Source organism: Nicotiana sylvestris, chromosome 3, assembly GCF_000393655.2.
Source record: "Nicotiana sylvestris chromosome 3, ASM39365v2, whole genome shotgun sequence".
NCBI lineage: Eukaryota > Viridiplantae > Streptophyta > Magnoliopsida > Solanales > Solanaceae > Nicotiana > Nicotiana sylvestris.
In genome coordinates this window covers 185,712,340-185,728,795 of record NC_091059.1, presented here as the reverse complement: position 1 = coordinate 185,728,795, position 16,456 = coordinate 185,712,340, and the positions used below count along the sequence as shown (strand labels likewise).

Here is a 16,456-nt window from a genome sequence, read left to right as displayed (position 1 = left end):
ACATAACTTCGCTGCAATGCGCGACCCTATCCAAACATTGGTCCGCATGAAGAAGCTCAATTCACCATGCCTAAAATCAACTACCACGCGCAATTTGATGTCTAGTACCAAAAGTGAATCACCATAACCATAGAGAAGTAAATAACACAATGACATACCATCCCGAGAGAACATATCCAATGCGCAATCAGTCACGCAACACCCAAATATTTGTCTCACTCAAATTCCTATATAAATCCCCAAATAGAATCCTTGTAGCACAAAAGAGTAATTTATGGATCATTGCTGAACACGAATAAGCTCGAACGACACCTCCCTAAACAATAGCAATTCGGAGTTAACAATCCGGCTCGATATAGAACACACATCCATATTGGCCTACTCATGAACCTCTTATCAGAGAGTCCCTAAAGCTTCTCCCTCAACTCTTTTAACTTCGCCGGTGCCATACGATACGGTGTCCGGCACCAAATCAATACTGAAATCAACAACCCTGTCCAACGGCATGCCTGACAGCAAAAAACACATTCGGAAAATCCCTCACCACCGGAATTGAATCAATGTAGGAGTCTTTGCACTGACATCCCTCACAAAGGCCAAATAAGAAAGACAACCCTTCCCAACCATCCGCTAGGTCTTCAAAAATGAAATTACCCTATTGAGAACATAATCCATCAAACCTCGCCACTCAATTCGTGGCATCCCTGGCATAGCCAACGTCGTCGTCTTAGCGCAACAGTCTAGAATAACACGACACGGAGACAACCACTCCATACGCGATATCATATCAAAATCCACCATACTAAGCAGCAAAGGATCCACTCGGGTCCCCAAACCCCTGATAGTCACCACACAAGGCCGATACATGCGGTCCACAACCACGACATAACATGTTTATAAGAACTCCCAGTCTACAAATCCATAAAGCACACAAATCACCATATCGATCCTAACTCCACTGCCCGTACATCTAACGCACCTCTAACACTCGATCATTCCACGAGTGATACTCCTAAAATTCTTCTGTGCCACCATGCAAACTCAAATATCAACAGTCGATCCAACAAGAGAGTGTCGCAATACCAAGGAAGTACCCTTAACTCAAATACATTGCCCTTTCTGAAATGTTTAACCTTATCAAGCCGCACCAATTCATAATATCATTTACCTAGTCATCTGAAATTGCCCCTGTTGCCTAAGAATTTATGACCTTCCTTTTATAACTGAACCGTGACCTTACACATGCAACTCCCAACCCTACACAACATACCGCATATACCATGTCATCCTATGACAAATATGAGAACTTTGTAATCCCTTCCGATCGACAAGCAACTATGTACCCAACTAGCTAAGAACTTTCCATTGATCCAATCTAGAAGAAAATTGATATACATCACATGCTCCTCAAGCTAGTAGGAAATATACATCTCTAACTGTGGTAGAAAACTATCATGAACTCTCCAAATCCCATTTGCACAAAACCAACCCGTCAGTACTGAATCCTTCTAGCTCATCCAAGATATGAAGGTCACCAAAAACCCGAAAGCATTGCCACGAGACATCTATAGAAACTCATTACCTCATAAGCACCCAAAGAACTAATCATATCCCCTACTATGTCAATCCGACCTACTACCAAGCTGCCTATTTATCCAAGTTCCTTCTGAATTACCTTCAAATTGATATTTTACCCTCGCCATACTACCGAAATCCTCAACACAAACTCATCATATGAGGCCCAAGCATAAAACACACCATCTATCGCCGAATACTCTCTTAAATATCCCCAAAAGCACCATATTCAAAATGCTTACCCTGAAGAGACTTCCTGTGAATCTAAAGCCATTAACTTCACCTTCCTAATACTGATATGTAGAATTCATAATGATGAAGAATTCCACAAGTCTTGACACCATCCAATGAAAACCTCGATTTCTAGCCAATTACACATCTTGAAGATCCCTAATATTTACATATAAATCTTGAATCCATTAGAACCATTCTCGAGAGTTATCCACTCTACTCAAACCTCAATTAGACTGATCAAATGAACCGAACGATATGTGCCTCATTAGTACAAGCAACACCTAAGGAAGTAACCCGTCCTTCTAAGTAGCCGAGTGATACCCTACTCCATACTCGTTACATCCCTTACGACAACAACTAATTCATTCAACGATTTCTCATATACCCATAAAGCATAACACACCATTATTCAAAATTTCCTTTACTCGAGTCATCCTCGATCTCAGCCTCTACAAGTCACATCTGATTCGCCAGCATATCTAAAACTGAAACTGATACGATATTTAGCCGCGCAATCAACTTATCAATAGCAAATTCCCCCACTTAGCTCAAAGCCATAGGTCAAAACATACAAAAACTCACAATGCCCATACTTTATTACTGCCATAATACCATAGTGAGATTTAACTAAATCCTTCATAAGCTCGTGAGACACAAACCATCTAGTTCTTCAAATCATCTGCAAATCTCGCATTCACCCTCATAACAGTCAAGCCCACTCTTTTAAGCGATCCAAATTCAGATTGCAACACATATATTTTACTGGTAAAAGAGGTCTTCCAACAAACAATATAAGGATCACACAACTTCAGAACATTCCGCAGGAGATAACCTACTTGCTTTGCCTCAAACTAATATCTCTTTATACCCTTCCACCGTCATAAACATCACGCTATCACTTAATCTTCCCGAGTCTGAACTCACATCACAATTGAAGTCTACTTCACTTCCCAACTAGACAACATGAAAAGGTCCTTCAACACACCCACAACTCGGGGCTATGCATCAAATCACGATGGAAAACAAGAACCAAATAGTTCTTTCTACCCTCGAGCGGACCCTTCTCGTCACATTCAAATCATATGAACACATCTCATAGTCACATCATACTCACCACGTAGCTACCAGTCACCACTACCACTAATAGGGACATTATCGGACATATAAATCCAAAAGCACGTGCTCACACAACCAACACCTCAGTGCTCAAGCTACAAGCAAAGCTCGGCCTCAAGTCCTCCAGAATGGCCCAACATCAACACACAAAAATCACATCTCGCCCCTTGATCAAGGAATCACAAGTTGTCGATGCACAGCTGGTACCGAGCGCTCATGCGCGCATACGAACGCATGGAAGGAATTTCAAGAGTTCCATTTCAAGGTAAATCAATATCGCACGATAAGAATTCAAGAATGTGGGATTTCCTAAAGGTTCTGTAGCTTCTTGAAGATAAGTACAGACGTCTCCATACCGATCTGCGAGACTCTACTAACCCTGCTCATGACTCGTGAGAACTGTGTAACCTAGGCTCTGATCCCAACTTGTCACGACCCAAAACTTGACCTATCGTGATGGCACCGATTGTGAAACTATGTCAGCCTCAACTCAACAACCAACCGATAATAATAAGTCTGAAAACATTTACGGAAGCTTTTAATAGTTAAAGAACTATTTGAAACATAAGAAATCCCAAGAATAGATACAATGCAGCCCAAAACCGGGATGTCATTGAGTGCATGAGCGTCTAAGAAAAATACATAGTCTATTATAATATCTAAGGGAGCAACTAAAATACAACTAGTGGAACAAGATAGAGAGCCAAGGACTGTGAACACCGTGCAGATACTTCAATAATCTCCTAAGTCAGAAGCATCGCTCAACCACTGCCACTAGATCCAAAAGTGCCTGAATCTGCACACAAGGTGCAAGGGGTAACATGAGTACACCAACTTAGTAAGTAACAAGTCCAACCTATGGACTGATAGGTAGTGACGAACTCAGCCTCATCAAAGATAACAGAAATAATGTATAGAAATGTAGGCATGCTTCTAGTTAAATAAACAGCTCGAACAGTAAAACATGGCAAGTATGAACAAGGTAAAGAAGTGTAACTCTACAACATCTACATGCCAATGCACATGCTGTATGAAATTCACCATGCTGAGTGCCTCATGTGCCCACAATCTCAAATGCTCATCCACTCAGTACTGTATATGGCTCGTACGGCCCAGGGAAGATCCATCCTGAAATATATACATCTCTGACAGCAGTCACTCAGTACTGAGGAAGGCCATCCCAGCCTATGGAAAAGATCCATCTCTAGATAATGACAATAACAACCTCACAACCACTCAGTACTATATATGGCTCACAAGGCCTAGGGAAGATCCATCCTGGAATATATACACATCACTCACAACAGTCATCCAGTACCAAGGAAGGCCATTCCAGCCCTATAGAGAAGATCCATCTCCAGGTATAAGTACTTCAGACAAGATCCATGTCCAGGGAAGATCCATCCCTCAATAATACCATCTGCGCTCACTGGGGTGTATAGACTCCGGAGGGGCTCCTTTCAACCCAAGCGCTATAACAAGCTAACGAAGGCATAATCAATATCCCGCTGCGGTGTGCAACCCGATCATATACTATCACTCAATTTCAGGCTTTCGGCCTCACTCAGTCATCACTCTCCAGTCTCACACACACAGGCTCAAAAATGCCATGATACTAGCCCAAAATAATGATATGATATGCCAAATAACAATAATCGAGACTAAGACATGATATAATATGCATGAACAGGACTGAGTATGGAATATCAATGAAGCTAATGATATGACAGCAAGAAATGACCTCTCGGGTCTCAACAGTATCGGCGTGATGCCTTAACATGATAATTAGCATGATTTACAGCTCATTAACTTAGTCATATAATTACAACATAGATATCGGTAAGAAAGAGCCACTAAGCGGTGCCATGGAGTGATCCAGGCTGCAACTCTCACGGTGCATGCCCATACGCCCGTCATTTGGCATTTACGTCGCCTCAATAGTAATCATAGAACACATAGTTCGGGGTTTCAAACCATCAGAATCAAGTTTGGAAGTGTACTTACCTCAAACCAAGCCAAAACTCTAACCCGCGATGCCCTTGCCTCTCAATTCGGCCTTCAAATGCTCTGAATTTAACCAAAATCAGTATATTATCATTAATATACGCTAAAGGAATGAAAACCATACGAAAATTATCAAATTAGATCAAAATCCCAAATTTGCTCAAACCTGCCCCCCGGGCCCATGTCTCGGTATTCAACAAAAATCACAACAATAGAAACTCCTTTCACTCCCGAGTCCGTACATACCAAAATCATCAAAATCCGACCTCAAATGGTCCCTCAAATCCTTAGTCAAAACTCTCCAAAACTTAAGCCTTAATCCTTTAACTTCACGCCAAACTTCCCACTAATTTCATGATTAGGTAGTGGAAAAATCATCACAAACACAATAAATAAGACCCAAGTAGCTTACCTCATTAAAACCCCTTGATTCCCTCTTGAAATCACTGCTTGGAGCTCCAAAATCACAAAAAATGATGAAGAAATGACTAAAAATCGCGAAGGGGCCTTTTTATACATTCTGCCCAGCACTTTCGCACTTGAGGCCCATTTCACGCACCTGTGGGTCTCTTTTGCAGTCAAGATTATCGCATCTGCAGTTTCCACTTAAGTCACAAGGACTGCATCTGTGCCCAAGCACTGCATCTGCGGTCCCGCAGATGCGTCCAAATAACCACATCTGCGGTTCTTCTCTTGAAGGCCAAACTCGCATTTGTGATCTCCTCATCGCTTCTGCAACCTCACACACCCCTTCCTTCCTCTAATAAGAGAGAGCGAAAGATGCTAGGCACACTCTTATTTAAACCTTTCCAATCTCTCTTAGCTCCCGACCCAATGGAAATTCGAGTTCTTATTCACTGGAAATGCTTCCTTTACTTCCGATGGCTAGATCATTTGCTTCACTGCGAAAGAACCCCTTTCTACGCTATGTTCCCAATAAAAATCCGTCATCCTTCTGTCGCCTGTTAGCCCATTTGTCGTGTACCTATTATGGAAAGCGTTTGGACTCTGTCTCTTTTGCTTTCCTTGTCTTTTTTCTTTGATGAATTGTTGTTAGAAACGGTAGACTGTTCCCAGAGCTTGAGGATCTGGAGATAGACCTCTATGCTCGAATCCGTCTCTTAGAAGCACTACATGTCGACCAATTACCTCCTCAACTTAACGAGCTAATCTGCTTGCTTGTGTAGGCGAGGACCGCTCGGCTAGGGTGCGCCAGAGTATCTGAAAGCCACTTGACTCTAAGGAGAGGAGCATGGCTGACACGTTGACTGTCTTCGATACTAGAAAAAAAACCAAACGGTCTAACCTAACCCCCAGTGTTCTATATGACCGACATAAGACTCGACTTGTTAGATATTTCGGAGGTTCAGTGAGCACCATAGTTGGGCTAGTCACTGGCTAGAGGGCGACCGACCTACCGGACCGGAGGCAGCCGAGAATGTTATGTAAAAATGTCGAAAATCGATTTTACAGTATAGACACTTATGACCTCCCCCTCTATGCCTTGCGGTAATAATTCCTCTGTAATTACGACCTTTACTACAATGATGTTGTCCATAGATCAAATTATTTCGTGGATTGGTTTTCACTTGACTGTCTACGGTTCCATTGTGTGTGCTCGGGGTAGCGAATCAAGCAACTCTTATAGATAGATGGTATAGGAAGGAAGAACCACTGATATCATTTGCAGCTGCTTCTTTCCGATCGATATACAAGTAGTTGGGCGCGAAGCTTTCTTCGTGAAAAAGCTCGTCCTTGTCAATATAGGACCAATTTCCAAAAAATAAATCCTAATTGTGTCGAACTTTCCATTTTTGGAATAGTTACGGAATCTCCATGAATAGGATCAAACCTTATTCCATGGTATTTACATAAGGTTCCTCTTTAAGAAAGTCCCCGAGAGGGCTTAGTTGATCCATGATTTATGTTTCATCTTTCCTTTCCTTTTCGTTTGTTTCGAGAAGGGATGGACAACGAAGTGTATCGATCCTCCCCGACCTCTTCTCTTTTTAGTGGGTAAGGAGCTCTATAGTCCGGTGCACTTCTTCATAGAATTCCCAGTATCTCTCGGCGTGGGGGGAATCTTTGGCTCTATCAAACATACAGGGAATTGGAGGTAGCATTCTACCGATGTCAAGTCATGCACTGGTTTCTTCAGCCCTTTTTCACTTTCTTCTATTTCATAGCCTCTTCCGTATTCTCAATCGGAATAGCCAGGCCAATAATATTTTTCTTTTATTAGGAACCGAATCCGAAAGAGACGCAGCAACAAGAGGTCCTGAATCAAATAGAGCAAGCAAGTCCGTATTCTATTCGGCTTTTGTATCTGTTGAAAATTCCAATAAATTCCAGTTCAATTTAAGTAGAAAATTCTCTTTCTTCCTCCATTCATACGTATTTCATACATTCCAGATATGGAGTTGGGTAAAATTTCTTGGAGGTAAGGTATCGGGAAGGATTTGGAATGGAATAATATCGATTCATACAGAAGAAAAGGTTCTCTATTGATTCAAACATTGTACCTAACCTATGGGATAGGGATCGAGGAAGGGGAAAAATCGAAGATTTCACATGGTACTTTTATCAATCTGATTTATTTCGTAACTTTCGTTCAATAAGACCCAAACTCCTTAAGTATTGTCCCCTCTCCTATGAAAGAAAGAGGTTGATGCACCCAGCTACCCGAAGTAGAGATTCTATGCCCGCCTCCGCTCTGATGTTCCAACCCTGAAGTCATTCCTTCCCTTTAGAGTTGAGTTCAAAGTTACAGCCTTTAGTAGATAAGCCGGAGTTAACTCATGATAACTCTTAGCCCTGACTTCCGATGAATGAAAAGTCTAGTTAGGCAGTGGAAACCCTAGGAAGTCAGGAAGTTCAAGTTAGAGGGTGGATTGACAGGAAGCTTTCTTGTTGTGTGATTCTGGCCCCCACTCTGCCAGCAACCTATGTGTCAATCTATACCCAGTTGATCTACCGCTATTTTACTTTGCACGTTCTGGATAGGCACGTTCTGCCTCCGTACAAGTGCTGCATACAAGTTCCGGCCAGGATGATTGAGAAAGATTCAACCAATTTGAACCGCTCACATCACAATAGTAGTAGCGTAAAGGCCGTAAGTCGGGGGGCGGCCATAACATAAGGCTATTACTTTCACACCTCTCTATCTATAGATAGAGAGAGATCCGCTGCGTGAGCAACCCGACTGTGCCTTACATGTGCTCTACAGGCCGCACGTAATCTTTCTTCCCAACGAGCCCTTTTTTTTATTTGGAAGACGGGCATTGCGTTCGGTTCGAAAGGCATGGTTTTCAGTATGTCTCCAGATAGGGCCCCACTAGTCCGGCTAGCTAGTGAGCGGTTCTTTCGGGCGGGAAGCGCATTTTCCCTTCGCTCCTTTCGACCTGATCTTCCACGAAAACCAATACAAAGAAGGTGGAAGTGGGGAGGAGAGGAAAATAGATTCATTCAAAGATGATCCCTTGCTTATACCAACTATAAAGAGTTGTGAAATCATTTTATTAGGATGGGTCAAAGACTGATTCGGTCTTTTCCTCAAAGACGGATACGATTGAATTAGCTTTGGACTATGAGAGAGCTAGACAGCGGGGATGAAAGGTTTGCGAGGACTTGGAATAAGAGCTCTGGGACTTCATGGCTTTGAGGGAGGTTTAGCCTAGCCCTAAGCCTTTTCGGAATAGAATGCTTCTTTGACAGAGCTTCAAGCAAGAAACTTGCCTTTCGACGACTAGACTGAGACGACTATTCCTTTTTCGGCTATGAATTCCTCCAATGTTGAGAGCCCCGATTCAGCAAACCATGGGTAAGGGAAGGAAAGGGATCAGATTAGGCAGTTCCAAGAGAAGAAATCAACCGATCGACCAGTCAAGACCGATGCTATCCCCTTCCCCTACTACACTTCCTTACTCAACAATCAAAGAATCATTTTCGATTCCCCGATCCACTCTCGTGCTAACATGGAGCCAACTTCATGGGGCCTCAACGATCACGGTGGAAATGTCCAAAGCGTGACGGACCGGGTCAAATTGAGGATCTTGCTGTGGAGATAGGTTTCCGGTTCGTGAACCGAATGTCTCACCTGGCGACTCCATACTTGAGTCCCGGAACCATAGCCATTCAACGGGATTCGAAATGCCAAGGTGAAGGGGAATAGAAAATGTTAGTCAAGGAGTGAAAGCCACTTGACTGTAAGGAGAGGAGCTCACTATCAGGACGGACGGGTCCTTTCTTTTCCAATCGCCCCGCGAAGACAGATGTTCGGAAAGGTTCTCGAGATTCTCAATCGCTCTTTTTAGTGGGGAGGAATAGTGCGGGAAGGGAGCAAGACCAAGCCCCGCTCCCTTCTTAGTCAATGGGGCACAGCAGGTTCGGCATCTACTACAAAAGAGATAATCCACTTCAGACGGGGGCCCAGTTGTTGTCCTAAGGGGGGCATCATCAATTCTTGATGCTTGAAAGCAGTTGTTCCAGACAGTTTTCTTTGAAAGCTGGGTTAGAGGGCGAAAGCCTGGTTTCCAAGTTAGTCTTCAAGCTAGAAAGTCTGCATTTCCTCTTAGTGTGAGAAAGCCAGGTCGAGATCTAGTTCTATTTATCAATCAAAGAGTTAGAAAGCTAGCTTTAAGCAGGCCAGTTTAAGTTTGACTTTGTCGCTGGGATTCTGGGGACCGGCTTCGCGAGACCATTTCGGCCTATTCATGGCTAAGCTCTATCTCAAGTTGAACGAACTTGACCTGCTCCTTTAGTTTAGGGCTATAGAGTTTACTTGCTTCTCACTAACGGCAGAATCATGAGCTTCATCACTCGACTCTAAACCAAATTAAAAACACTCGGCTATAGGATGACAATCCTTAAGACTGTCCCCTCTTCTCTTCCGGGAAAATTCGCTTCCTTTTTTCGGGGACTTTTCTGCATTTTCCCAAAAGAACATTCATTCATTTCTTTCTTCCCCGTCGACCATGACGACTGAAACGACGCGAAAACACTGGGCGAGATCTATCAGCAGCGAATTCCCTATACAAATAGAGGCACCTATCAAAAAGAGAGATTGGAAATGTTTAAATAAGAGTGTGCCTAGCGTCTTTCGCTCTCTCTTATTAGAAGAAGGAAGGGGCGCGACCCCACTCAGCAAACGAATACACCACAAGATTGAACTACACTCATGCCTCTCCCGCATCAAGTTGACCGCCCCCCTACATAGTGATTCTATCAGTTACGATAGCAAGCCCCTCCCCGGACGGAGAGCCTCCAGGACAAGGAGGCGGCGATCCCGCCACAGCAGACGGGTTGCTTCCTCTGTCGTCGCCGGGGAGCTCTTGGCGAGGAGACCTTAGGATAAGTTGCTAAAACAAACGCATTAATTGGTTGTGTATTAGCAGATGATATATACATGGGTCCGCGATGTATTGCCACTAGAAATCAAGACATTGGCATTGGACTTGGTGCGGTCCCCAATCCGCTGGTGCGGAAATGACAGGAACAGCAAAATCTGCAACACAACTCAAGTTCCAAACTTCCTGTCAACCACTCAAAACTATCCTGAGGCCCTCGAGACCTCAACCAAACATACCAAAAAGTCACATATCACCATTCAAACTTATTCCAACTTCGGAACACTCAAAACAATATCAAAACATCAAATTATCCTAGGATTCAAGCCTAAGGACTTAGAAATTCTAAAATTCCACCAACATCGAAACCTATAAAATCACCTCCGAATGACCTGAGATTTTACACAAACGTTACATATGACATTACGGACCTACTCCAATTTCCGAAATTCTATTCCGACCGCGATATCAAGATTTCCACTGCTGACCGGAAACTCCAAATTTTCAACTTCGCCAAATCAAGCCTAATTCTACCATGGACTTCCAAATTATATTCCGAACATGCTCCTAAGTCCAAAATTACCTAACGGGCCTATCCTAATCATAAAAATTCAAATCCGAGATCGAATACTAAATAGTCAAAACTTGGTCAAACCTTTCAAATTTAAAGCTTCAAGCTGAGAATCATCCTTCCACATCTATTCCGATTAATCTGAAAACCAAGACCGACGACTCATGTAAGTCATAATACATCAAATGGGACTAGTCATGCCCAAGAGCTGGCGAGTAAAGTGCTAATGCTTAAAACGACCAGTCGGGTCGTTACAATTCCTTTAAGTCCATCCTAGCCTTCATGTTATCTTTTGTCTTGTTATTGACATCCATTACAGTATTAAATATATTTCCAAAAATATTTTTCTCGATATGTATGACATCCAGATTATGCCAAAGTAGGTTATGCTTCCAATAAGGTAACTTCCAAAATATGCTCTGTTTAGTCCAATTATGGGTAACACCATAACCAGGTATCTTATTAGACATTGGAGACTTTGTTACCTTAGGTAGAGACGTAACTTTGTTCTAAATTTCTTCCGGTGACAATGGTGACGGTGGCTCCTCAAAATCAGTTTGGTTCTTCATGAATGCACTAGTATTTTTCCTAAACTCGTGATCCATAGGTAGGAATCGATGGTGGCAATCAAACCATGTGTTCTTTCCTCCATGTTTCAACGTGAATGCTTTTGTGTTTTCCATACAAGTTGGGCAAGCTAACTTTCCCGCAGTCAACCACCCGGATAATATTCCATATGCAGGAAAATCATTTATAGTCCACATCAAAGTAGCACACAATCTAAAATTTTGTTTAGTTGATATATCATATGTTTCCACACCTTCATGCCACAATAACTTTAACTCACCAATTAAAGGTTGCATGTATACATCAATCAAACTTTTCGGATTGCGTGGACCTAGAACAATACAGGTTAGGAACAAATATGGACTTGTCATACACAACTCAAGAGGAAGATTATACGGCATAACAAACACCGGCCAACATGAATATGGTGCAGCCGAGACAGAAAATGGAGTGAATCCATCTGCACATAAACCCAACCTAATATTTCTTGATTCATTAGCAAAATCCGGAAACACCCTATCAAAATGCTTCCATGCTTCTTCATCTGACGGATGACATAAAATATCGGATGGACGTCTATTTTTATAGTGTCATCTCATATGAGGAGCGGAGCTCATTGATGCATACAACCTCTTTAACCTAGGTATAAGGGGTAAGTAATGCATTGCCTTTACTGGAACCTTATTCTTCTTTTTGGAATTTGTGACTTCCTTGTAACGAGGTTGGTTACAAAATTTACAATTTTCTAAGTTGCATCATCCTTATAGAATAACATACAACCTTTCTCATAACAGTCAATTCTCTCTGATGAAACTCCTAACTTAGAAACCAGTTTCTTTGTTGTGTAGAAATTTTTAGGTAGGTCAATTTTATTCGGATTAAGTTCATTCATAAGGCCAATGATAGAGTCCATGCCCGCTTGGAAAATACTCGAATCTGATTTAATAATTAATAATCTAACCGCAACAGACAACTTAGAATGCATTGAGCCTTCATACAATGGACGACTAGCTTTATGTAATTGCTCATAGAAGCGCTTAGCATCATCATTTGGTTCAGACTGATCCCCCGGGTGCATCACAAAAGCATCCCTATCTATTTCATTGAATCAAGAATTTTCAACATTATTCTCTGTTAAAGGACTACCCTCACTACCAAAGAAATTTTGAAAATCGTCATCACCAACACTAGCAACATCCTCTCCGTGAATAGTCCACATGTGATAATTTTTCATAAACCCTTTTTTATAAAGATGAATTTTAACAACATCGGGTTGCAATAACTTTCCACACTTGCATTTCACACAAGGGCACCTAATCACCCCTTCATTGAGAAATTCATGAAGTTTTTTCGCTTTACCCATAAATTTAGTAACCCTTCTATAAATTCCTCCCTCAACCCACTACGATGAGGATAAGTCCGACTATACATCCATCTACGATGTGCAAGCTCCATCTACAAGAAATAAATCCAAAATTTTTAAAATAATATATATTACTTAGTACTATGCCAAACAATTTACTATTTAAAATAATTGATTCTTTCAACGGCAAAAATATATTTTGTACAACTCAATTACCCTTCATTTTCCATTTCACTTGGAGCAAATCAACAATGTATGGTAAATGATGCAAGTCAAAAGTACAGTCTCTACACCAATAGGTTCAGCAAAGATATACACATCTAACAGAAGAGGATTTCGTGAATATGGGGTGTCTTGTTATTTAACACTGTCCATGGAGTTTTCTATTTTTATCCTTCTTTTTTCCAATTTTTCCTAGTCTTGTTGGTCATTTTTTATTGCATTCTCAATTTCTCATAGTCCTTTTGAAATCTGGAAGCTTAATACTTAATACATTTCTTTCTTTTCTTCTAGGAAAGAGCCGTCCATGATAGCAATTACAAGCTTTTTCAATTGCATTCAAGTAGTTAATAGGCCCTCAAGATGGGAATATAATAGACTCGAGCATTGACAAAGACCATGACTCATCCCAAAACAAGCCAACACAGATTAATCATCTTCCTAAGTTTCACAATTTCACATGCATGATTAATCATTTCTTTTTATATGTTTTATAACACATCAAACATTAATCAACAGCCTTTAACTCTAAGTTGAAAGCACACAACACATAAAGATGATGAATAATTTTTTTAGTAAAAGAAATTATAATTAGTAAATTGTTTTCGATTGTGAGCTCTTTACTGCTAAAACAATCTAAACATAGATTGTGAGCTACTGAACCATCAAAGCTCTGGAAAGGTGTATAGTATATATAATTTGTTTATGTAACTCCTTCATTTCCATTTTAGCAACACTATCATTCATGAGTAATGCAACAAGATAATTAAGGAGGTGCTTATGCTATCACACCAGAAGCTTGAGGACATATTTAGAAGTTATGGCAAGCACAGTTTAAGCAGTTTGGCATTTTCTCACTAAATTCAAATAACAAAAATCATCAAATCCAACACCTCTCATCAAGCAAGAACCCAAGCTAAAAGTAGGATAGTTCAATAACTAAAGTATAGAGAAAGTTCCAGAAAGCTACCACTAAAGTTTTTCCAATATTGATCAACCCTATTAGCACACATCAACCAAAGATCTTTTTTATTGGGTAACTTTCTAAGTGAATGAGAGAGTTCGACTAGCTTAGAAGGTTTTTCAAAAATGGGAACTTACATTACAGTGAGACCTAATTCTTAAACTCATTAGCCGAAGAAATTTGTTCTATAAGATGTCTTTTTCATCTTAGGATAATGCAAAATCCACAAAAAATCTAGGTCATAAAAAGAAAGACATAGAAAGAAACTAACCGAAAAGAGGAGTGGAAGAGAAATTGGAGCAGATTTAATCTTTAAGAATCGAAGAATAGGCTTGAAATTTCTATCGTTAGCTGAAAATTGACATTCCGCCGTTTGCAGCCGTCAACCACAGGCGGAGTTGAAGAGAAATCGAAGAATAATGGCGGAATGGAAGAGAAATCGCAGAAATCGTTGAAGATTGGGGAGATATCGATAGAGAGATAGAGATAGAGAAAATTGGAAAAATATGGCCGAAATTGGGGAAATAGGGTTTGCTGAAATATTATATTTAACTTTGTGACTACCCTGGTCACAAACCCACTAAATATTATATTTATCTTTGTGACTACCGCGGTCACAAAACAAATAAAATATTCTTTGACCATTTTAATTTTTATTTTGTGACTGGAATAGTCGCTTAGTTGGTCAACTATTATTATTGACATTTTATCTTCCGACCGACTTGGTCGCAAAAGTGAAGGCGGGAGATTTGGCGCGCTATTTGTCCACTATTTTTGTCAGAATACTTGTTAAATTTCTTCTTTTTATAAAAGTAATAAAAATGCAATCTTTTTCCCACTACTGAGGTTGCAAAAGTAGTCACACTAGCGACTACTTCAATATTAGTCAGAAAATTTTATCGCAAATTAATGTTTTTCTAGTAGTGAATAACACTGGTGCACCCTAAGGTCATACACTAGGTCTCACAAACCCCTTCGCTAACAACTCCTCAAGCTTCTCCTTCAACTCCTTCAGCTCTTTCGGAGCCATACGGTACGGTGGAATAGATATAGGCTGGGTACTTGGAGCCAAATCAATACAGAAATCAATGTTGCGATCTGGTGGCGTGCCTGGAAGGTTAGAAGGAAACACATCGGCAAACTCCCGAACTACTGGCACTGAATCAATCATCGGAGACTCTACGGTGGTGTCCCGAACATATGCTATATACACCAAACAACCCTCATCGACTAGATGTCGAGCCTTCATAAAAGAGATAACCCGACTAGATGAACTAAAGGAGGAACACTTCCACTCCAATATCGGCAACTCTGGCACCGCTAAAGTAACAGTATTAGCATGACAATCAAGAATGGTGTGATATGGAGATAGCCAATCCATGCCCAAGATGACCTCAAAGTCGATTATGTCAAGTAACAGAAGGTCCGCTCTAGTCTCGTAACCATAGAAGGTAACCACATAGGACCGGTAGATCTGATCCACAACTAGAGAATCATCCACAGGAGTGGACACATAGACAAAAGTACCTAAAGACTCACGAGGAATATCCAGGAAATGAGCAAACAGAGATGACATATATAAATATGTAGACCCTGGATCAAACAATACCGAAGCATCCTTACCGCAGACAGAATTAGTACATGCGATCACAGCATCTGAGGCCACTACATCTGGTCTGGCTAGAAAAGCATAGAATCTGACAAGAGCGCCGGCTGGCTGGCCTCCTCCTGGCTGAGCAATGGGTGACTGACCTCCCCTTGTTTGGCCTCCACCTCTAGGACGGCCCCTGTCAACCTGTCCTCCACCTCTAGGTGGCCAGACGACTGGTGTTGTAATCATCGGCTGATGATCCTGCTGTACTACCTTGACCTGAAGTCTAGGGAAAATCTCTTCTTGTGACCCGAATTCCCACACTTATAACAACCCCGCGGTTCCATAGACTGATGTCCTGAAGCCTGACCTTGCTGGCCTGAATACCCACTATAAGAACCCTGAATGGCTGGTGGGCGGTATGAACTCTTTGGCATGGCACTGAAAGAAACTTACTGACCAGAATACTTTCCGGAGGAACCCCGAATAGCTGGCGGGCGGTAAGAACTCTCCGGCATCGCACTGAAATAAGGCCTCACTGGAGCACCTCGAGGAGGTAGTGGTGGTGCCGAATATGGGGGCCTGCTGGGTTGACCCCTCCCAAAGTGACCTCTACCCCTAGCTGGGGTACCTCTAAACTCTCCAGAGAATCGGGTCCTCTTATCCTGCTGCAACTACTCTCTACCCCTCTGCCGGTAACCCTCAATCCTCCAGGCAATCTCCACCACTAGATGATACTTAGTCTACATCTCAACCTTTCGGCCCATACTAGATCAAATACCGGGGTGTAACCCCGCAACAAATCTCTGCACTCTCTTTGTGTCCGTAGGAAGTATCATGAGTATATGGCGAGACAACTCAGAGAATCTCGCCTCATAGTCGGTCACAGACATCTGACCCTGCTCGA

The 16,456-nt window shown here is 41.7% G+C and overlaps 1 protein-coding gene across 1 annotated transcript; it reads right to left on the bottom strand.

Annotated features, from left to right (window-relative positions):
* Positions 1 to 14,907: 14,907 nt before the first annotated feature.
* On the bottom strand, positions 14,908 to 15,798 carry LOC138888470 (uncharacterized). The gene has a single exon (XM_070170337.1). The coding sequence runs from the start codon at positions 15,796 to 15,798 to the stop codon at positions 14,908 to 14,910; it is 891 nt and encodes a 296-aa protein (XP_070026438.1).
* Positions 15,799 to 16,456: the final 658 nt, after the last annotated feature.

Excerpts from the sequence above, each read along its gene's own strand:
- LOC138888470 (XM_070170337.1), bottom strand. The coding sequence starts at position 15,798 with ATGATTACAACACCAGTCGTCTGGCCACCTAGAGGTGGAGGACAGGTT.